General features: G+C 38.9%; 1 protein-coding gene across 1 annotated transcript in view; it reads left to right on the top strand.

Annotated features, from left to right (window-relative positions):
- Positions 1 to 24161, top strand: part of LOC123877448 (inositol 1,4,5-trisphosphate receptor) — a 67346-nt gene that overhangs the window by 28237 nt on the left and 14948 nt on the right. Inside the window, exons 18-43 of the mRNA XM_045924249.1 lie at positions 485 to 663; positions 1177 to 1332; positions 2288 to 2485; positions 2879 to 2985; positions 3506 to 3529; positions 3601 to 3680; positions 4305 to 4418; positions 4944 to 5095; positions 6827 to 6874; positions 9305 to 9464; positions 9644 to 9782; positions 10349 to 10473; positions 11539 to 11688; positions 12242 to 12379; positions 13130 to 13333; positions 13810 to 13925; positions 14072 to 14207; positions 14578 to 14740; positions 14885 to 15024; positions 18494 to 18614; positions 18837 to 18979; positions 19793 to 19983; positions 20637 to 20748; positions 21029 to 21134; positions 23179 to 23319; positions 23984 to 24075. Coding sequence (XP_045780205.1) covers positions 485 to 663; positions 1177 to 1332; positions 2288 to 2485; positions 2879 to 2985; positions 3506 to 3529; positions 3601 to 3680; positions 4305 to 4418; positions 4944 to 5095; positions 6827 to 6874; positions 9305 to 9464; positions 9644 to 9782; positions 10349 to 10473; positions 11539 to 11688; positions 12242 to 12379; positions 13130 to 13333; positions 13810 to 13925; positions 14072 to 14207; positions 14578 to 14740; positions 14885 to 15024; positions 18494 to 18614; positions 18837 to 18979; positions 19793 to 19983; positions 20637 to 20748; positions 21029 to 21134; positions 23179 to 23319; positions 23984 to 24075 — 3435 coding nt within the window. The remainder of the gene's footprint in view (positions 1 to 484; positions 664 to 1176; positions 1333 to 2287; positions 2486 to 2878; positions 2986 to 3505; positions 3530 to 3600; positions 3681 to 4304; positions 4419 to 4943; positions 5096 to 6826; positions 6875 to 9304; positions 9465 to 9643; positions 9783 to 10348; positions 10474 to 11538; positions 11689 to 12241; positions 12380 to 13129; positions 13334 to 13809; positions 13926 to 14071; positions 14208 to 14577; positions 14741 to 14884; positions 15025 to 18493; positions 18615 to 18836; positions 18980 to 19792; positions 19984 to 20636; positions 20749 to 21028; positions 21135 to 23178; positions 23320 to 23983; positions 24076 to 24161) is intronic.

Genomic DNA, 24161 nt, shown 5'->3' with positions numbered 1-24161 from the left:
CGGGATACAAGCGCAAGCCTGACTACTCACGACGCTCTCACTAGATAACAGCACGGGTACATTTATTGGAAGTCAAAGTAGAACATGCAAAACTGAATCGCACTAACAGAGTTTTCTGAAATCTGCACTATATTAAATATTATAAAAGTTTCAAGATACAACCGTCCGCCCAGCGGACAAGCTACCGAGCCAAGCAACCGCTCGGTGGGAAATCTTCCTTTGGTTACGGTCGCTTCTGTACAAGTAAACTAGGTGATCATCCAATCACGTAAAAGTCATATGTAACGTTATTTTTCTCGTATCGGGCGGGCCGGGAGGATTTATTGAACTATTGGACAACTGCAGCGTCCCGTCCCGTCCGTTTTCAAGTTATCCAATAGTAATTCAAGAAACCGTCCCGTCCCGTCCGGGACGAGAAAAAACACGTTACGTATGCAATGACCTAATGTCATTAGGTTAATGATGAAAAATTATGTGTTCTCAGTGTTCAAGGCTGCTGTCCGAGCTAGCCCGGGAGTCGGCGGCGGACCCGCGCAGCGAGGCGGCGGCCATCTTGGACTACTACCGCCACCAGTTGGACCTGTTCTCCAATATGTGTCTCAACCGACAGTATCTCGCGCTCAACAGTCTCTCGCAACAGCTGCACATCGATCTCATACTCAAGTGAGTATAGTAGAGGAGGCAAGTAGTCTGTTGAGTTGCTGCCCTCTCTGTCTGACAAATAAAATGTGTGTGAATGAGTTATTTATGTAAAACTAGAGGATGCCCGCGGCTACGCCCGCGTGGATTTCCGGTTTTATAAAATCCCATAGGAACTCTTTGATGTTCCGGGATAAAAAATAGCCTATGTCCTTCCCCGGGATGTATCCCATGTCTGTACCAAATTTCATTAAAATCGGTTCAGCGGTTGGGCCGTGAAAACGTAGCAGACAGACAGACAGACACACAGACACACTTTCGCATTTATAATATTAGTATGGATGTATGCCTGTCAGTTATTTTAAATGTTCTTTGGGGTAATGATTGCGAAAATAGCATCAAGTTTCAAACCAAAAATCTTATTTTTACGTGTATTTTCATAAAGCCCATTTTCGAGGTTCATCAGGATTATTTTCAAATCCACGAACCATGAAAATACGAACGAACTCAAATAATGATGTTTTGGTCCATTTACAGATGCATGTCAAACGCATCTCTATCACACGAGCTCCGTGCGTCATTCTGCCGCCTCATGCTGCACCTGCACGCGGACCGCGACCCGCAGGAGCCGGTCACGCCGGTCAAGTACGCGCGGCTCTGGGCCGAGGTCGCCGGCACCATACACGTGCACGAGTCGGTATACTTTGTTGTTGTCCACTATCGCAATATTGCACGTCTGCCGCCTCATACTACCATTGCTATACTACTATATTCCTCCGAACTGTTATTATGCTCTAAGACGCAGCTGGTCCATCGTTGTATCTAGGAATTTGTATATAGTATATTGGCTCGCTAGAGAAAACTTCCTTAGCGCTATTGAGGGTCTGTGGCGGAAGATTGAAAAACCTGTGGCGACATCTAGTTTGTTCATTGTCAGTTACGTCGTCACGGTGTGTGATAGCTGTAGAACCCTTCGTACGACATAACTCTAAGTTGCGTCATCCTGGCAGGAAATATTGCACATCGAACTTTAGAAAAAAATTTCAACTTCGTAAAGCAACGTCTTTGTCTCTCATACGTACCTCTACCTATGTGACGTTTCAACGATAGAGACAACGCTTTACGAAAACATTATCCTTTTCTTTCGATGTGCAAACTTTCCTGCCAGGTACTGCATGTCGTGCCAAACAGCTTGAAATATTCTAAAGAGAAACAGTTAAAAAATATTTTGCTATAATCCGCCAACAGAAAAAATCTGCATGGTCAAACATGCAGTTACAAGCTAAGCACCGCTTACCTCCCCAACCAAGCAATAAAGCCAAGCAAGCACTGTCTAGACAATACAGCATTGTAAAGTAGAAATCTCCTGAGGATGCTCCGGTGTCGGGGCGAAACGTGCGTGCGTAGAAAAGTCTTGTGTGGTGGTGCATGTGAGTGGTGGTGGCAGTGCTTGCTTGGGAACTTGGCTTTATTGCTTGGTTGGGGAGATAAGCGGTGCTTAGCTTGTAACTGCATGTTTGACCATACAGATTTTTTCTGTTGGCGGATTATAGCAAAATATTTTTTAACTGTTTCTTGCTAAACATGAACTTCCGCATAGTAACGCCTGATTCTATCCAATATATTCTAAAGACTTATTATTTTCCAGTTATCAATGCGTCAAAGGAGTCCCCGACGCTACGAGAGAGATAGTCAAGAAGCAATTCGCGTCAACCATACGCTTTGTGGAAGATTACCTGTGCAACGTGGTGACCGGAACGTGGTATATAAGCGACCACGACCAGAACAAGTTGACATTTGAAGTTGTCAAACTGGCTAGGGAGTTGATCTACTTCGGGTTTTATAGGTTAGTTGATATAATTTACTTTTGAGTAATTCGCGTCAGCCATATTCTTCGTGGTTGACTTATGCTACGTGGTGACCGAAACGTGGTACTTAAGCGATCATGACCAGAACAAGTTGCCCTTCGAAGTTGTCAAACTGCTAGGGTCTGTTGGCGGATTATAGCAAAATAATTTTTAACTGTTTCTTGCTAAACATGAACTTCCGCAAAGTAACGCCTGATTCTATCCAATAAAATAAACTGCTAGGGAGTTGATCGAATTCAGGGGTGATGATACACCATGTCTTAAATTTTGTTTATTCTAGTACTCAGTCTTTTTTCTTTAGTTAAACTGACAGCAACAAGTGTGCCAGTAAAGTTTATGGTTTTTGTTTTAAAAAAATTTTTTTTCATCAGCTTTAGCGATCTCCTGAGGCTAACAAAAACACTGCTCAGCATCTTGGACTGCGTGACGGCCATGGATTTGTTGAACGAAACCAGCAGCCTTTCCGGTGAAGTTGAGTGTGAGTTAGCTTTTTATGAACTTTTTAGATTTACTGGTAAATATGTACTTCGCGGGTGTGCCGGGTGTCGTCGTCCCCCCCCCCCCCCCCTGCGCGACTCACCATTTTTCGAAGACCTCCATGGCGAAGTAGTAAACGCTGTGGTCTTATTAGTGGGAGGGAATTTGGGATTTCATAATTTCTCGTCTGGTCTGAGAGGCTTCGGCTGTTGCTAGTAACTACCCTACTGGCAAAACCGTGCCTCCAAGCGATTTAGCGGTCTGGTACGACGCCGTTTAGAAACCAAAGGGGTATGAGTTTAATAAAAACTGCCATACCCCTTCCTAATTAGCCCGTTAAGGCCGTACAGTTAAGGGCTAACTTGTATATGAATTTAAATAAACTCGCCCCATGCCCCGATTGCCATGTCGCGAAAAATACAGATATAAATCTGTATCATTTTAACCAAAAGCTTAGAACCTAATATAGATGTCTGCAATAACTTATAACCATTAAAATGTTAATTTAAAATTGCATGCAGCGGCGGACGTTGATATAGCACAACGTAAGTAAGCTTCTAGAAATAAATAATATTTTTGATGACAGCAAATTTATTTCAATTTCGTTTGAATGTAGCGGAGGGTGGTGTCTTGCGCAGCATCGGAGACATGGGTGCAGTGGTGACGTCCATCACTCTTGGATCTGTGCCACGCAATGTAAGAATTTAACAAACCGGCCAAGTGCGAGTCGGACTCGCATGCGAAGGGTTCCGTAACATCGTACAAGATCACCCTTCACACTATCACACTTCACATCACACTATCACACTAATATTATAAAGGCGAAAGTTTGTGCGTATCTATGTGTATTGTGTGTGTGTATGTTTGTTACGTTTTCACGCAAAAACTACTGAACGGATTTGGCTGAAATTTGAAATGGAGATAGATAATATCCTAGATTAGCACATAGGCTACTTTTGATCCCGGGAAATCAAAGAGTTCCCACGGGATTCTAAAAAAAACCTAAATCCACGCGGACGAGGTCGCGGGCATCAGCTAGTATTTTAATATTTTTTATGTGCAACACAGTAAGTTAATGACAACAGCTCCTATGTGATTTAGTAAATTATTTTTTTCCTGAACACATTTCAATTTTTTTTTCTGATGTAACCATAAATTCAACCGCCGAGTTTCATGCTGGTTCTTCTCGGTAGGAAAGATAATCTAAAGATCTAATATTATTGTTGACTTTGAATAAATTAATTTGAATCGATTTAGTGTAGTTTTTGATTTGATTTGATTTAGTGTAGTGTTCAAGTTCTTTGTATATGTATTGCAAAGGGGCAGCAGGTGTCAAGCGGAAGCGGTGCGCAACGATCCCCATCTGCGCTGGCTTTGGCGAGAAAACACCCTCTAGTCATGGAGACAAAGCTCAAGATTATAGAAATTTTACAGGTAAGTTATACCCTAAAAGTGGGACCAGTGGTAGATGCATTTGAGGATTCAGAAGTACTTGTAAAAGTTTAATTGAATAAAAAATATTTATATTCTATTCTAAAGAACATTAGAATTATAAAAGAAAAAAGCAGCAATTTGTTACTAAAGTGTCTGATTGAAAAATTTCGATACGAGTTTATTTTGAACCAATATCAGCCATTTGTTCCGTTATTTCACCTGATGAGGTTTGGCCCAATTTCACGCACTTAGTGTATAAACCTAACAAAGCTCCTCCCATACGAGGAAGTTTAATTTGAAAAGAATTTTATGTAGAACTACAGAGTAAATAATAGCTAAACGTTTCATATGCATAGGCACCTTCTAGGTAAACGCGTCCCATCTTTGACCACATCATCACTTTCCATCAGGTGTGATTGTGGTCAAGCGCTTGCCTAAAGTGAATAAAAAAAATAAAGAATTAGCTTGAAATCCTCAACGGAAACCGGGACACCCTTTAAAATACGTCTTGTTTGTTATGTTCAGTTCATCCTGGACGTCCGGTTAGACTACCGCATCAGTTGTCTGCTGTCCATATTCAAGAAAGAGTTCGAACAATCTGGTGAGAAGACCGACAACATCGGTCGCGCGGACGTGGAGGCTATAGGACTACAAGCTGAAGGCATCTTCAGTTGTCGGTGAGTTTAACAATGCTGCTATGATGTCACATCTATACTAATATTATAAAGAGGAAACCTTTGTATTTTTGTATGTTTGTATTGAATAGGCTCAAAAACTACTGGACCGATTTCAAAATTTCTTTTACCATTACTTAGAGGGATTCTTCCGAATCCGAATAGGCTATATTTTATCCCGGAAAATAGATAGGATTTTTCGTGGTAGTGTCCACCAGTGCGAAGCCGGGGCGGGTCGCTAGTACAAAATACAACGGCAGGTCTTTTTTTTTAAATAACTAAATGGGCTTGCACTTGACTGCAATCACACCAAGCAGGAGATGGTGCAGTCTAAGGTGGAGCGCGCCTGCCCAGAAGGTGCCTATTCACTCTTCTTTTGAAGGTACCAATATTATAGCTAGCGGGAAAAACGGAAGCCGGAAGGGCATTCCATATTCTAGCAGTGCGTATTAGAAACGAGGAAGCAAACAGCCTCGTACGGGTCCGTGGGATTCCAACTATGTATCGATTCCGTAAAACCTGCATCAATCATTATTACAATCGCAATTATTGTGATTGGCTGAATTTATGGTATTCCTGTTGCTACAATGCATTGTAGCCAATAGTGAGCGAGCGTCAACCAATCAAAGGTGATTGCGATCGTGATATTGTAGCTATTATTCTACCGTAATCGAGCTGCAGGAACATCTTCGTCGCCAACGTTCCAAATAGTGGAAAGTTAAAACAAAGTCCATCTTACTCTAGGAATGTAATTTCTTTTTTAGCCTTTTTAATATCATCTAGATAAGAGTAAATTAAGCATTGTAACTAACATAATATGCATAACATTAAAATGGTGGTTTACTCATTATGCACTTTGGGAAACTCTTAAGCATTCTTCATTTATCTTTATTAATAGTTAATAGAGGACTCTTTAGCATTTTTCAGCATTTTTACTAGTTTCTTGATATCTACGATTTCTTCTAATTATTACGTTATGGATCAACACAGTTAAGCAGATCGCACATTACGTGACGATCCGCACGCACCGCAAAAAATTTTAGTAGTTATATTCATCATTAGCACCATAACGTCAGCAGCAGCCGCATAGTATCAAATGATAATTATGTAGTAGATACGTACTTCCAATAATGCACAATAGATCTTTTCATCTACGGAACTACCAATACGATAAAATATGGTTGCCCCGAAACTGCTTATGTGTTTGGCGGTCATTTTTGGCAAGTGACGTAGGTATTAATGCTATCATCGTTCAAGAAAAGATGTTAGTTAGTGCTTAAGCAGCCCTCAAGTCGTGCCCAAACTAGTTTTCCTTCAAAAACTCGTGTAAAAAAATCTTGTGTTCAAAAAAGTGTCGTGAGACAGTTGATAAAATACCCTGCCTGTTACATTTTATCACTGTTATCACCATAGGGCATAAAAATGCGCTACCCAGTCAATGAGGTTTTACTTTTTGTGAGTCAAGTCCTTACCCCAAACATGTGTTAAGAAGTTTCGCTTACAAAAATAATTGGAATATGTATTTACGAGTAGTACCAATACAGGTGTTAATTGCACCGCGAGTAGGTCAAAAAGTTTGAAATAAGAAGGAGTAGTTTTTTGCGGTGCGTGAGGAGCATGCGCAATGTGCGATCAGAATTAAATAAAACGATTAAACATCCTTTTTCATTGATGTTATAAAAGTTAAACTGTGTTGATAGTTATTTATTAATACATTAAATGGAATTATTTCAGAGCGATACAGACTGTGCCTGACCACTGTCTTCCAAAAAATGTAGATTTGTTAGTAAGAACAATATATTGCATGGTGCACGCTGTTTAAAATCCGCCTCTAACTGTGTTCAAATTGAGTTGTTTTTGCTTTGATAACCCTTGTCTAACCTAGATCCGTGAGTTTTATTTAAAAAAACAGACTAGAAAAATAATAGATAGGTTTAAATTCGAATAATTTTTAACCCCCGACCCAAAAAGAGGGGTGTTATAAGTTTGACGTGTGTATCTGTGTATCTGTCTGTGGCATTGCAGCTCCTAAACTAATGAACCGATTTTAATTTAGTTTTTTTGTTTGAAAGGTGGCTTGATCGAGAGTGTTCTTAGCTATACTCCAAGAAAATCGGTTCAGCCGTTTGAAAGTTATCAGCTCTTTTCTAGTTACTATAACCTTCACTTGTCGGGGGTGTTATAAATTTTTAATTTACACTTGTTCGTTTATTTATTCGTTTGTGGTGATTTTAACGTAAAAATCAAAACCAAAAATAATAAATCAATTTATTTATTGCTTGTATCTCTTTTGCTACGTTTGTGACTCTGCGGCCGGTTAGGAATGCAGATTCTATTGAGAAGAGCCGGCAAGAAACTCAGCAGCTGCTCTTTTCAAATCATAAAAGTTATTATTATGTAACAACACACTAGGTACATCTTGTCCAAAGTTAACTTTTATTTTAACATTTCAGCACAGCATAATGTGTGTGTGTGCGTGTGTGCGTGTTTGTTTGTGTGTATAGAAAAACTTGTTTCAAGACTTATTGTAAGCTATGTCAATAAGAGACTGGATATAGCAAACGACACGGACGCGCGCTGTTGTTGGGAACACAAAACATTATGGTTTTTTTAAAGAATATTAGCCATGCTAATCATGACTAATATTCCCCTTTCCACTCCAACCAAGGTTAGACCTATAAAATTGAAATAGGCGCGCGAAAGGCGTTTGCTGTATTTTATTCCTTAGAAGACTAGTTCTTCTTCTTCTTCTTCTTCTTTGTCGTGTCACTCTTGACAGAGCGGTCGTGGTCATCATGAAGCAACGTCTTTGAGGGCAGATGTTACACGCCTCACGAGCATTCGCCACTTCTCCCTGCTGGCTGACAGCCTGGTACACTCGTGCAAGGGACCGCCCACAGCAGCTTTAATTTGGTCGGTCCATCGCATGGGCGACCTTCCTCGCCCTCTGGTGCCCTCCACCTTGCCCTGCACGACAAGACGCTCTATGGAGTTACTCTCACGCCGGGAGACGTATCCAAAGAATTTCAATATGCGACTCTGTACTAACGCTGAAAGCCGTTGTTTAATTCCGAGTTCTTGGAGTATAGAGACGTTGGTGCGAAATTCGGTCCATGAGACTCCTAGCATCCGCCTCCAGCACCACATCTCCAGAGCATCAATCTTCTTCTTTTCGGTCAGTCGCAAAGTCCACGTCTCTGCAGCGTATAAAAATATGGGGAAAATAAGTGTTCGGGGAAAAATATGGGGAAAATAATAATAGAAGACTAGTATCTTTTAGAAAATTCCCCACTATACATGTCTGTGTAATGGTTTTTTTCAATGTTTGGAATGTGTGTTTCGGCCTAACCATCCATGCATGCATCATAACCTATTTATTTGAAGCATGTATTAGTACCTATGTTGGCTGGCGATTAAAGTAATAAGGGTGACCAATCAACGTTCTCAGTTAGACTAACTTTTTGGTTTATAATGCGCTATAATTATGGCGTTGTTAGGCATTGACATTAACTTTACTGTAGCCTCAACGTTACAGGAGCGATTGAGCATAGCACAACACAGCATAGATCAACGTTCATTGGTCACCCAAAGATTTGTATCGCCAGGGCTAGTATATTAATCATCATACCTTTCCTATCGTACCTTTACAATTGGTTTACTCAATTCTGATATGAATAAGATACGATTCATGCTACGCCATGCCGCCACCAGGTAATCGTCAATAGTCTTGAACCCGTCGGGGCACAGGCCAGCCACATCCTAGGATAAAATTCTATAACATGATCGAATCAACTGTGCCCTCGAATGAAATGTGTTCCTCCCGCTCTGTCGTTACGTCTCTCGTATCCATCTCTCTCGCTCGCACTATGACGTCATCGACTTCAGGAGCACAGTTAATTCGATCAGTTACTAAAAATAGCCATCAAACTCATTTGACATTGGTTAATTCTACATTGCTGCTTCACTGATATAAGTAAAATAATGTTTAGTAGAAAACCTCTTAATGGATTGAAAATAAATGTCAAATGAGCCCGGTGGCTATCATTCAGTGTTGATTACTGAGTTAGCGAATCACCCCACTTACATAAATGCACCATATCTCATTATTTCATTGAGTGATTCAAGTTTTTTAATCACTAACCCCAGTTTGCAGTGAGTGTCCAAAAATGTACCTTATGCCTTCATAATAATAAGATCCACCGTTTTCCCCAGAGACGGTTTGGATTTGGACGGGTGCGGCGGTCGTATGGTGTTACGAGTATTGCTACAGTTATGTTCGCAAGGAGCATCAGCGGCTTTGGTGTCTGGAGCCCTAGCGCTGCTGTTCAGGCACTTCAGCCAACGGCAGGAAGTTCTGGCGGCTTTTAAACAGGTACAGTTTGATTAGCTTAAGTTTTTAAACAGGGTTCTTACTTCAAGACAGAAAAACAATTTCACTATAATATTTCAGCGTTTATTAAGACGATGGTAGTCGGGTTTTAGTTTTGAACTTCATCTTGTGAACTTTTGACTAGTATGAATTTGGAAATATACATTTTACATACATTTTAGGTTCAACTTCTTGTATCGGATGCAGACGTGGAGTCGTACAAGCAAATTAAAGCGGACCTCGACATCCTACGGCAAAGCGTGGAGAAGTCTGAGCTATGGGTGTTCAACAAAGGACGGAACGGCACATTAGATGACAGCGGTTTGTATTGTGAATAATCATATATCATCACTATTTATGTAAACCACATTTTCACAAATGAAAGTAATAATAGTGTGTAATAAAAAAACCAGCCAAGTGCGAGTCAGACTCGCGCACCGAGGGTTCCATACTCGGGTATTTTTTCCGGCGATAAATTAAAAACTATGGTGCATAAATATAAATAAAAATCTGTTTTAGAATGTACATGTAAACCCCTTTCATATGATACCCCACTTGGTATAGTTATCTTACTTTGACAATTGAAACACATTTTAATTTTTTTCTGTGATGTAACCACAAATTCATGGTTTTCGGATTTTTTCCTTTACTTGTGCTATAAAACCTACCTACCTGCCAAATTTCATGATTCTTTCATCATCTTTCTTTCGGAGGTTTTCATGACAGACGGACAGACAGACAACAAAGTGATCCTATAAGGGTTACGTTTTTCTGTTTGAGGTACGAAACCCTAAAAATACACAAGCCCAAAAAATTCGCCCTCTTTCCATTCAAAGTTTTAAGCCCCTCACAAGAAAATATGTAGTTGGATATGTTTGTTTGAACAGATATAAAAGGCACAGTGGGGCCCGGAGGCGCAGTCCTAGAGCGAAACGCGTCGCTGGATAATGTGCTGGACACATCCCGGACAACTAAATCTGATCACATGAACGAGTACAAGAAGATCAAAGAGGTAAGTTAAACCCTAGCTCAGACTACGGTCTATTTGGGCTGCAAATTGCAAACACCAGTCTCAAGTTTTACCCAGTGCTTTGGTCTACAAAATTAGGTGTAAATGTTCACTTTTCATTAAGTCTAATTAAATAAATAATAACTTATGAATAGTACACATTTTCTCTCATACATATTCGAGTTGTTACAATAATTTTTATTTTAAAAAAATTGTGATTTTTTTTTGTATGAGACACATCTAATCCCGGCACATCCAAGGACTAACTAGTGACTACTCTTAGATTATTTAACTCAAACACATTGTATAGACCGCGACAGTTGAGATGGCAATCGGGTATGAGGTCGGGGGACGCCCCGCACACCCGCACGTCACCCGCGCTCGCCTGAATCGGGTTAGCGCGGGGGCTGTGCGGGTGTGCGCGGCGTTCCCTCCCCGATTGCCATTTCAACCTGTCGCGTGCTATGTTACTTAAGGTTACGGGTTTCATAAGCCAAACTTTTTAGGGTCCAAATTATAATTTTACCAGTACTCTTAAGTCCACTCTCCAAGGCTCGATTCTCGATATCGATAGTAAGAGGTCGAATAACGCCGGACCGAAGCTAAGCTTCCACGCATTTCGGTTGATTTTGACACGATTGAACCGTGCCAATCACATTCGGTTCGGTCCGATCCGGTATAGTCAATCAATCAATCAATCATTTATTTGTACAAATGCAGGTTAGCATAGAAATCACGACTCATTTCAGTATCACTACACTTGCCATGTAATGTAAAGTCAGTCAGTCAATCAATATGAAGAAGTCAAGTAAACTAAGAAGTCAGAAGAAGTAACTCTTGTCTGTCCGTGTTGTCTGTTATTTTCGGTCGAGCCCAAACGTCCCTAAAGAAGCTTGGTTTCAAAAAACAAAGATTCCGACGAATTGAGAACCTCTTCCTTTTTGGAAGTCAGTTAAAAATGAAAATCGTTAGTAAAATGGATACTCGTGACTTTTACCAACCCAACTCCTACATAAGACTACTAACAAACAGTACCTATATATCTTGACTAATAATGTTTAATTGCAGATTCTCGGTCGCATGATAAAATACTGCACGCAAGGCAATAGCAATGTGGAGGGGATAACTGGTGAGGTGACCCCGGGCCGGCCGAGAAGACACGAACAAAGGCTCTTACGCAATATCGGCGTACACAATATTGTTCTAGACCTATTACAGGTAAAAAAAATCAGACACAGTACCTTCACACAAATATTACAAAAAGCGAAAGTGTGTGTGTGTATGTTTGTTACTCTTTCACGCATAAACTACCGGACTTATTTGCTCAAAGAGTTCCCACGGGATTTTGAAAAACCTAAATCCACGCGGACGAAGTTGCGGGCATCAGCTAGTCACTTATATAAATTACGCCGATGTACCTGCGCAGAAATCTTATTTTTGAATGGTGCGAAAATCTCGGCCTTGGGTGTTGCTTGCCATGTTTTGTACGTGTGAGTCTGTTTCTTTGTTTATTTGTTAAAACGAGTCTGTTTTTTTGTTTATTTTTTTATTCTCATTTAGAGAGTTGGGTCATTAATGCGACCATGTGGCTCTAGTAGGTCTAGATTATATTATTGTAATACTTAAAACCATATCTAAATACTAATTAAAGTTTATTTCTTATGTTTAAAATATCAAGCAATTTTTTTGCCGATACCAGTTATAAAAGTGGTAGTATACCAATTTCTCGGGAATGACAAGTCATAGCTTTAAATCTAATACTCTCTTCCAGGTCCCTCACGACGAAAGTGACGCGGCGATGGACGAGTTGTTAGCGCTGGCGCACGAGTTCTTACAGCACTTTTGTCACGGCAACCAGCAGAACCAGGCCATACTGCATAAACACCTGGACCTATTCCTCAATGCTGGGGTGAGCATTCTACTTAATGAAGTGAAAACTTCTTTAATACTGTTGTCATTTAAAACTCGATAATTCTAATTATTTCATACACATACTTAAGTTACCATAAGCCTACCATAAGTGTCATTTGTTTAAATCGAAAACTTGGAATCTGTATAATATATTATGTAATATAATATGTGGAATAAAATGCAAAATATTTCTTTAATTTGTATAATATTATAAATAAATGTAAGGTTTTATATTTTATTTTAAAAATACAACTCATTCCTGTCTACTTATTGTTAAAAATATGAGAATAATTATAACTGTGTCATACAAAATGTCCGTTGTTGTTTTTCATGTAGTCTATTTAAATAATTAAACCTACAATAAACCCTAAAAATCCTACTCCTGACACTCTGCATTCGTCTCATTTTCTCAAAGTTTAGTTTTCTGAAGGTTTAACTTCTACTGCGTGTGATCTACACTGCTGCGGTACGAGACATCGCCAAGGTTTGCACCTGTACGTAGTCGAAATTCCACAGATACGTACGAAGCGATTTGCCTTCTCGTTTCTAATTTGAACCGCTAGGATTTGGCACGCCCTGCCAGCATCAGTTTTCTTCTCCAATTATAATATGGGTACCTTCAAATCAAGAGTGAATAGGCATCTTCTAGGCAAGCGCGCTCCATCTTAGGCTGCATCATCACTTGCCACCAGGTCTGATTGCAACCCAGCGCTAGTCTATCAATTAAAAAAAAAACCACTTTTTTCAGATACGTGAGGCCCAAACAGTGTGCGCAATCTTCGAAGAAAACGCAGCACTCTGCGCTCACGAAGGAAACGAGAAAGTTGCTGCTCATTTTGTGCATTGCATCGAGTCTCACGGTAGAAGACCTGCTTACTTACGATTTCTAAGGACTATCGTGAAGGCAGGAGGGCAGCATATACGCCGAAGTCAGGATCTCGTAATGCAAGAGGTCAGTACTGTAAAAGGCCCCTTAAGTGTTAAGAATCGGGAGTAAAATTCGAAATCGATTCCTGTTGTAAATTGCAGGCGTGCGGACAGTAAATAGCCAATTACTGTCTTGTTTTATTTTTAATAATGAAGCAATTTTCGAAGTAGTGAGAGTGTATAGTGATGTGTTGCACTGCACTTTGAATTGGACTGTAGTGATAATACTTTTGATGGTTTTATATATGTTTTAATAATAAAATAGTAATGAACTTTACAACAATATAAGCGCTGGTAATTTGGAGGCGGTCGCGCCGCGAAATGTATTGTGCCGCGCGCCGGCGCCGCACCGCGAGGCCCCCCGCTCCCGCAGGCGGCCGCCGCGCACGCCTTGTTTAGTGCTATAGCACTAGACAGAGAGTAAAAGAGATTTTCAATTTGGTTGCTTAACATAAGTGAAAAAATAAATGTTTATCAATATTTTATTTTATAAATTCTCAGATGGTAAACTCTGGAGAAGATGTACTAGTATTCTACAACGACAAAGTGACATTCAACTACTTCATACAAATGATGCGGACTTACAAACGCACGGGAGAAATGCCCGAAGCTTTAACGTAAGTACACTATTTTAATAAACTAGCTGATACCCGCGACTTCGTCCGCGTGGATTTAGGTTTTTCGAGATCCCGTGGGAAGCCTTTGATTTTCAGTTTTTTTTTAATTTCGCGATTTCTTTTCCTACGTATAAATATTTTTCCAGGTATCACATCGATCTGGTGAAACTGCTGACTTGTTGTACGCTGGGCAAGAATGTATACACGGAAATAAAATGCCACAGTCTATTGCCACTCGATGATATTGTAGCCATGATAACTCATCCCGACTGTATACCAGAGGTACGTATAGTACGTGACAGGTTGAGATGGTAACCGGGGTATGAGGCGGGGGGACGCCCCGCACCGCACGTCAACCGCGCTGTCCCGCACCGGGTGTTCACATCCTCTTCTTACTAATGTAATATGAAAAGGATAGATACAGTTTGAAAGTTTAACATTTTAATTTAGAGCTGTCAAACCTCGTTTCTTTAGCTGCCGGTCGCAAACCTGTTGTTTAAATTTGTAGCGTACTCTAAAATTAAAAAAAATCATATTCCGTCCCTTTTCAGTAATATTAAGAAGACAAAGATGCAGATACTCTAAATTTAGTTAAGAGGAAACAACGGAATCGGCGCCAATAACTGTCTAAAAACTGACTAATTTCCCTCAGGTGAAAGAAGCGTACGTAGGGTTCCTAAACCACTGCTACATCGACACAGAGGTGGAAATGAAGGAGATCTACTCCAGCAACTACATGTGGGACCTGTTCGAGAGGTCCTTTTTAGAGGACATGAATGCGATACTGCAGCCTGATCTCCAGATTTCTGTGCCAGGTAAGACATGAATTGTTCTGCATATCGACTGAACTGCAACCGGTCTTACAGAATAAGGATAGGACATAAATTCGACGAAGCCTTTTTTTTATTCTTTAAAAATTATTTCTCGGTATAGAAAATGACTCAAATCTTATATCCCAGGCTCGTCAACAGAAGTGAGGCCGATCAAAGCGTCCAACAGCGCCAAGCAAGCGTGGGTCAATTACGTCACGGATGTACTGATGCATACCATATGCACCTTCTTCAATTCTCCCTTCAGCGACCAGAGCACCACAGTTCAGGTGAGAAATCCATATACATTTATCATCTTCATCATCATTATCAACCGATAGATGTCCATTGTCCAATCCTGGACACAGGTCTCTTGTAGGGACGTCCACACGCCACGCTCTTGCGCCGCCTGAATCCAGCGGCTTCCTGCGACTCGTAAATAATGAGTTTCTACGTGTATTAAGTGCGGATTGGCAGATTTCATCCCCTCACTTATCCTGGGGAAAGACAAAGGTTATTTTGTCTCAGAAAATCAAAGTTTCCACAGAATCTTAAAAACCTAAATCCACGTGGATGACGACGCGGGCATCTTCATAATTTTCATAAATGTTAATACTCTTAAGGTGGAAGCGACGGGCCTGCCCGCGAAATTCAAAATTTGGGTTTTCGCAATTTGTAAACTAATTCGACAACGTAGACTTATGGTATTTTAATTGCGAGAATGGCAGTACCATCCTCACAGGTTTATATAAAAATCTTTACTTAAAAGGGTCCAGTTTAAAAAAATAATCCTAGTATCGACTAATTTGTGAGAATAGTCGATACTAGAATTAATTTCTTAAACTGGATATTTAATTGCTTACAAGCATATTAGACTTATAAAGTAGAATAGCAGACTTATAAAATAGTTTACATACATACATTTTAGAAATTTGGTTCTAAGTTTAGTTTTACGTTGTTGCAAGGTTTCAGAGGACGTTAAAAAAACTCGAATAGACTCCTTCCTAATATACGAGAGTACGCCAGTTCCTTTTGGCGATCCCGTAAGTGCGTTGTAGGTACATCGCTAAAGGATTTGATGACTGGTTGATTATATGGATATTTTTATGCTAGGTTTTGTTATTTTGTGGTTTCCTTCGTCGTTCCGTAGTCGTACAGTATTAGCATTTTTTTAAGTCTCGTCGGCGAAATTTGTTTGCCCAGAAAAGCTCAACCTCATGCTGACTAAAACCGAATGTACATCAAAAAAATAATACTGGCAGTTAAAAACACCAAATTAATCGTCATTTTGACCCGTTATTTACAATATAAAAAAAAAATATAGACCTTATTGCTTGACGTTAAGATTTTAAACAAAAGAACAACAGAGACTCGTGCTATCTCGCTAATACTTCGTGCGTACAATTTATAGCGCGTAGCTAACAACCAATAGCGCACGGACGTGCCCTATTATTGGCTGAGATGTTTTTGCAGCATCCAAAAGTAAGATTTCTGCGCAGGCACATCGGCGTAACTTGTAAAAGTGGTAATACTGTAATTCTATAAGAAATTTTGTGAAGTATGTACTTACGTTGCTAAGTTACGTTTTGCTATAGTAATCGCTGCCATGACCAATTCAACTTCATTGAACATTTCAATAACACCAAAGTCAGATGCTAGATATAATTTGCTAATAAATAATAATGCAAACTAAAAGCTAGAAAAATGTTGTGAAATCTCACCTGTTTTCATGTTTAGGTTTTCATACTGTTGTTGTGTTAAAAATGTTTTTTTTTTTTAATATGATAAATATACATTATCAAACTCAAACTCAAACTCAAACTCAAATTATTTTTATTCAATTAAACTTTTACAAGTGCTTTTGAATCGTCAAAATAATCTACCACTGGTTCGGAATGCTGTTCCTACCGAGAAGAACCAGCAAGAAACTCGGCGGTTGCTCTTTTCAAATGTACAATTTACAATAATATGCCATACTGTATACAAGCAATTGCAGCGCCGTGTATTGCTGGAGCGCATCAAATCCACGATTTTTTGTCATTTACATAATCTTCGATTGTATAATAAGCTTTTTTCAGGAGCATACTTTTAATAGATTTTTTAAACTTGTGTAAAGGCAAGTCTAAAATTGATTGTGGAATTTTATTATAAAATATTACACTCATTCCCACAAACGATTTTCCAACTTTCCTGAGGCGGAGCGTAGGATATGCGAGCCTATCACGGTTTCTAGTTTGCCGGTCGTGGAAATCACCGATTTTTTTGTAACTATGAATGTTTTGTCGTACAAAAATTATGTTAGCGTAAATATATTGAGAAGCTACTGTAAGAATACCTATTTCCTTAAATTTCTCTCGTAGGGAATCGCGCGGTTTTAAATTATAGATTGCGCGTATTGCCCTTTTTTGTAAAACGAAAATTTTTCCAATATCTGCCGCTTTACCCCATAGCAAGATTCCGTAAGACATAATACTGTGAAAATAGGCAAAATATACAATTTTTGCAGTTTCCACATCAGTTATCTGTCGAATCTTTCTAACAGCGTAAGCAGCAGAGCTGAGTTTACCAGCAAGTGTTGTTATATGGGCGTTCCATTGAAGCTTTGCATCTAAAGTTATCCCCAGGAACACGGTAGTTTCTTCTACTTTCAACATATCATTATTTACCATTAAATTAAAATCATTTGCCGTCTTAGTATTGGGCAATGCGAATTCGACACACTTAGTTTTCTTTGCATTTAAAAGCAAATTATTAACAGTAAACCAATGAGTAACCTGCGATATGGTTCTATTTACATCGTCAAAATTATTATAATTTCTATCGACTTTAAAAATCAATGACGTATCATCAGCAAATAGTACAATATCGCAAGTATTTTGGACGAAATATGGTAAATCGTTTATATATACCAAAAACATGAAGGGACCTAAGATAGAGCCTTGTGGAACACCCATTAGTGAGGCTGATCCGGATGACTTCACATCATTTACACATACAGTTTGTATACGATCACTGAGGTAGGACGCAATGAGACTAAGCGCAGAGTCTTTGATTCCATAGTGGTTCAATTTAGCCAAGAACTCATCAGAACTCTTTATATTAGCTGATCCTCCTTTCCTCGTTTCGCCTTTATAATATTAGCTTCGATTAAAATCATCCGATGTTCTGGCGCAAATACTTTTATTTTTCTAAAACTTTTTTTAAATGTTTGTTTTGCTGCAATGGATTAACCATGACGTAAGTAATAAAAAGATATTCCGAAAACAAAACATTGTAGGTATAGTACCCTTAAAATGAGAACTTTTCAGGAATATGTTCCATATTAAAGGTCAACTTATGCAATATTCTAGCCATATCTTAGTTAATAAAGACTTTCCCCTTAGACTCATAGAGTAAACGACCGTAAATATACCTTTAGTATCATAATAATCAACCTATAACGGCGTACTATTGAGCACGGTTTCCTATCAGAGTGACAAGCCACGCTGGCCCAGTGAGGATTGGCAAACTTCACACACCTTTTTGAGCATATTACGGAGGACTCTCAGGCATACAAGTTTCCTCACGATGTTTTTTCTTATAATATATTTAATTGCTCAAAACGCACATTAATTCTGAAAAGTTAAAGGTGCGTGCCCGGATCCAACCTCCGACCTTCCGGATTAGGAGGTCGACGTGACCCTGAACCATTAGGCTATGCTCGTTTTTTTTTTTGCTTCAATCTTCTCACATTTTCTCAATTAATATTTTTGTCAACAGACCCGTCAGTCGATATTTGTGAAGCTTCTACAAACCACATTCAGCATCTACAAATGTCCCTGGCTCACCCCTCCGCAAAAGCTCAATGTAGAGAAATGCATACGGACCTTAAGTGAAGTTGGTAAGTTGCAAGCCTTTATTAGTTGGTTTTTTCGTTACTTTGAGGTTTTCAGGTTCATTTATTAGAAGTGTTCAAACAGCAATAGATAAATAGTATGTTACAATACGTGTCACTTAACATTAGCAGTCAATGACGTAACCCTGAAATTTTTACTTTGGATGTCGGTGACGCAACCAATCACCCAACGCGCCTAAGGAAGTTATCACATTAATAACCTTTCAGCTAAAACCAGAAGCATAGCAATCCCGCTAGAGTTAGAAGCGAAAATACAAACAGTATTTGAGAAGGCCGCAGCACTGTCGCGGCAGACCAGCAAGTGGCTGCTGGCTTCCAAAACTGCCAAACTGGAAAAAATGGCTTCACAGGTATTACTTATTTATCTGAAAACATTCAATTTAACACGTTAAGGGTGTAAAATAAGTTGAACCTTGTGTAAAGGCAAATCCCAGATTTTCTCAATAATGCAGAGATTAAATACATCCATCCAGTATGTATATGTTACAGTCATAGTGATTAAATAGCTATTATACATAATGACTGGTCATTATGTATAATATCAAAATTGACTAGACAATGTAATAAATTAATCACTTTATCCGGATATTATTCATAATAGCGGTTCAAAGTTAGCCAAAGTAATAAATACGGTCTAACTTTGAACCTAACCTAACCTAACCTAACCTAACCTAACCTAACCTAACCTAACCTAACCTAACCTATGTACCCGTTATAATACATAATTATGTCATTAAACCACGAAATAAGTCTCAAAACAGTATAATATTGCTACACATATAGTTAGGTATGCATAAGGCAAATTGAAATATAATTTTATAATATTTACCTGTAAGTACCTACTTGTTTTATTACATCATCCAAGTCTTCGAAGAAATTATATAAAATTGCTAGTTAATGTGATTAATTCTGTGTCAATTATCAGTTTATCTAAATTGGGTAGACATTATAAATAATGACTAGATAATATATATAATATCAGGATTTATTACTTTGGCTGTGACATATACACTTGAAAAAAGCTTGAAACAGACTAATAAATAAAACTCTGATTCCTCTTATTATCATGAAATCACATCAGTCACTCGACAATAAAAATAAAATGACCACCTATTTAGGCTACAACACTTCAATAAATAATTATTGTTATCGAACGTTTCCAGACAAACCTCCAAAACGACAGATCAGTAATGGAAGGTCTACAAGAGATCGTGGCACTTTTGGAAGAGCAACTCCGACCATTACTTCAAGCGGAGCAATCTCTGCTAGTGGATATCCTGTACAAGCCGCATCGCCTGTTCACCAGCTCTGGGGAGTTGTCGCATCCAGACACTAGTGGGATCTTTATATCAAGGTAAATTACTTTAAAAATTGACGAAGTGGTATGCTCGGGCATTTTATGTAAAGAAAAGCCGAAGGGCGACCAAAATGACTCCTAAGAGGCTAAAGAAAAATAGGCTCTGTGGCAAAAGAACGAAATCTTCAAAGAGGACATAAAATTCATAAACCGAAATTTACCATTTGCATCCTGAAACTAGGGCTTAATTTTATGAAGCGAATAGTAGGAAACCAACTTGTAGCCACCCTAAGCGTGAGGCCAGACGGGCGTAATTTTTTTGAGTTATATTCGAACAATAGCGGGATTTTTATACCCAGGTAATAACTGATTTGCCAATTCTGACATTCACAACAAAAACATGAATGATCTTGACAATTCATTCGATCAGCCCATATTATGAGGCCATCTCTCCAGGTCGGACGAAGGTCGTCCCACACTGTTACTGTCACAGAACATCTGTTACTGTCAGATATGACCTGCGGGGTGAATCACTAACTTAGTGTCTAACACTGAATTTTAACTACCAAGCTCATTTGACATTGGTTGGTTCTACATTGCTGCTTCATTGAGTAAATACTTTTTCGTAAAAAACCAGTAGTCTCCATGCTGTGTTCTCGAATAAATCTTAAATATTCAAAATTAAAATAACTTTATTTTCTTTATTTTAGGCTAATTCGGCACACAGAGAAGCTTCTAGAAGAAAAAGAAGAGAAGTTATGTGTCAAAGTGTTGCGTACGCTGAGAGAAATGATGGCCACCGACCCTGAATATGGAGAGAAGGTAACTCACTCTACAATTATTTATTATTGTCTTGAATTCCGCTGAAATTTTTCTATGTCCTTTCTTTTTAAGGAACCTAGATACATGCAAAATCTCAAATTGCTAGATCTAGTGGTAAAAAAAAGAAAAAAACAGATCTTTTTTTTACGGAATAAAAAGTAGTCTGATGTCAATCCTCCAGATCTTTAACTATTGGATATAGTCCAAAAATCCCGTCGAACAGTTATTCCGTTGCGGCATGATTGGAGGACAAACCAGCAAACAACTCTTTGTGTTGTAGGGAAATCAATTGCGCAGCGAGCTTTTATCGCAGTACTTTGTCGACCGCAAGTCCGAGCCTAAAATACTGAGCCCGCCAAGCCTCTTGGTTACCCACGGACCCGGCGGTAAGTAAGAACAATTTTCTGGAATGCTTCTTTAGAATAAAAAAAAAATATTAAAAAATTAAAAAAAATAGTTGTAAAATAAAATTTAAAATTCAAAAATTGTAGGTATACTAACACAATCTTTGTATGCCACTACGGCTAATGTGTTGAACCTTGTGTTATGTTGAATATCTTCATCCCAAAGAAGTTAAAAAAGTGGTTTATTGTTTGGGGTTGTGCGGGTCTGATAATGCTGTGTATTGCCAAAGATGTTTGCAGATAACAGCTAACAAAGCTGTATAAAAATGAGAATTTATACTTTGACGTAAGATTTTTTACACCTTTGTTACATGTTACCTCCCAAAGCCACCATGATCCAAACTTCATAGTTACTGATTGTTCGTCCCTGTGTTGGGGACAGATAAACTTTCAGCTTTTATAAAATAACGAAGGTCTGGCATGCGCTGGCACACTAATAGTTGTGTGTTATGTTAACTGCGAGTTATACACAAAATCATAGATCTAAAAGAGAATTCATTGGTCTTGGAACATTGCCATGCCTTTCATAATATTCCTTGTAGAAAAAGAGGTCGCTAATTTTAGAATGTACTAGCTGATGCCCGCGACTTCATCCGCGCGGATTTAAGTTCTTCGAAATCCCGTGGGAACTCTTGGATGTTCCGGGATAAAAAGTAGCCTATGTGTTATTCTCTATCTCCATTCCCAGACAAATCCGTCTAGCAGTTTTTGCGTGAAGGAGTAACAAACATACACACACACACACATACACACAAACTTTCGCCTTTATAATATTAGTGTGATAAACATCATCATGATTTAGGTAGCTTAAAATTAACAGCTATTATTATTAGCTCGTAAAAGACCATTTATTTTTTTCATGATTTTATGACTAACACCTGACGGTTGAAATATTAAAGTTGTTTCTAATAATTGCTCGTTTAGCTTGCACTATTAGCGATTGACTAGATGATACGGGCACTAAAAATAGATGCATAAGATTTAGTAAGATCACACTATTCGTCAAATATTTGGAGTATATTTGTATGGATATCAATTAAAATTTTGGTTACATATGATGCAAAACAGAACAAATTGTCCAACTTGTCTGTCCCTTTTACTCCCTTATATTTTAAAATGATGATCTGTTTCTTTCCTGACGCAAAACAGAAAAGTATAGTGTGATTTTACGCTTTATGGTATCAGTGTTAGAAGCTAAAATAGTTTAGCAAAACGTTTGGTTTGTTTCCACGACGCATGCTCCGCAGAAACTGTGCCACACCAGCCGAAGACAGGTAGGTCCATTTATATTTAACCCATTTCACCTGCTTTGTGTTTTAGCAGCTAGACTTAGCTTCAAAAAAATATAGACGAGAAAATAAATAAAATGAAAAATCTAAAAAATACGCCTTTTACCACACCTTTTATTTAACCAACGATTAAGTATCCCAGCAATCGTTGACCGGATACAGAAGCGGGCAGTTCTATTCATAGACAATCTCAAATTGACCCTGTTTTGTTCACGCATATATTATGGCTCATTCCAAACATACGATGCGACCACAGGCATTTTCCCAGGAGTGGCATTCCGCAAGATTTGTCACTATATTCATGGAGATGCAAGGGGGCACTGTGAAAAGAACGTTCAGACCTCTAAATTTAAGTATTTTTCGGAAACAACTTTCCGTTACTGACCAAACACTGACTGACGGAAACTATATTGTGTAGGTACGAAATATTTTTCAGCGGTCTAATGTAAAATCCGCGTTTCCTGGCATGATTTCCTTGTTGTTTTTAAATTTTATTAAATACTAGCGACCCGCCCCGGCTTCGCACGGGTGGACACTACCACGAAAAATCCTATCTATTTTCCGGGATAAAATATAGCCTATACGGATTCGGAAGAATCCCTCTATGTAATGGTAAAAGAAATTTTGAAATCGGTCCAGTAGTTTTTGAGCCTATTCAATACAAACATACAAAAATACAAAGGTTTCCTCTTTATAATATTAGTATAGAAAAGCCCTGATTGAAACTGATTGTACAGCGAAGGTTTTGCTGCGCACGGGGCAGAGCCTGGCGCAGGTTCAGGCGCACCTGGACAAGGAGGGCGCCTCCGACCTGGTGGTGGAACTGGTCATCAACAGCACCAACCGACCTGCCATCTTCCTAGAGGCGATACAGCTGGGTGAGTTATACTTTTTGTAATTATGTAGACTTGTTGGTCTTGATGCTTCTTCGGCTGCGGATCATGATGACTGACCAGCCGGCAGCCCCCCGATTGTATAAGAAAAACGTATTCATCGTTATCGTCAAGAAATGCTGCCCTTTGATTGGTTTATTCGCTGTTTACCTTTTTTCACAGCCGATCAAGGGGCAGAAATTGTTATTGATTACGATAACGATACGAAAACGTTTTTCTTACACAATTGGGGGTCCGACCCGGAACCTCAGGTCTAAAAAAGTTATTAGGGTTTCTGTCAAGAAAGTTGGTTTCATTCTCATTCTCTGAAATTCTCAGTGTTGGGAGATTGACGGTGTTACACCCCCGTGCCTCGAAGAGCTCGTGAAAGTGTAAAAAAAAAAGTGTAGGTCATGCCCTTGATTTCTCTTCATCGAGATTGCTCTTCCATCGGATTACTAAAGTGACTATTCCATAATGAACCTGTGTTTGCGCACACTTATGCCCTATTGGTACTGATTTTGATGGCAACCAAATTTTAGAGTATTTGCATCTCTTTCTTACCAGTGTAATGAGAAAAGGACAGATAGGTTTGATGGACAATGTTCTAAATATTATCTTTCCGCCTCATTTAAGCTATGTATATGAATAAGTAAATTGTTTCATATAGGCATCGCACTCCTGGAAGGCGGTAACCCAATAATTCAACGCAGCATCTTCACAAAGTTACAAAATGGCGAGATATCGAACGCATTTTTGAAGGTAATTCCAATTTTGTTTATGCCTCTATACACTTGAATTTTAACAAGTTTCAATTTTCATTGTGTCTAAAAAACACTCAAAATCGG

This window comes from Maniola jurtina, chromosome 23 (assembly GCF_905333055.1).
Source record: "Maniola jurtina chromosome 23, ilManJurt1.1, whole genome shotgun sequence".
Taxonomy (NCBI): Eukaryota; Metazoa; Arthropoda; class Insecta; order Lepidoptera; family Nymphalidae; genus Maniola; species Maniola jurtina.
This window is presented reverse-complemented; position numbering and strand designations above follow the sequence as displayed.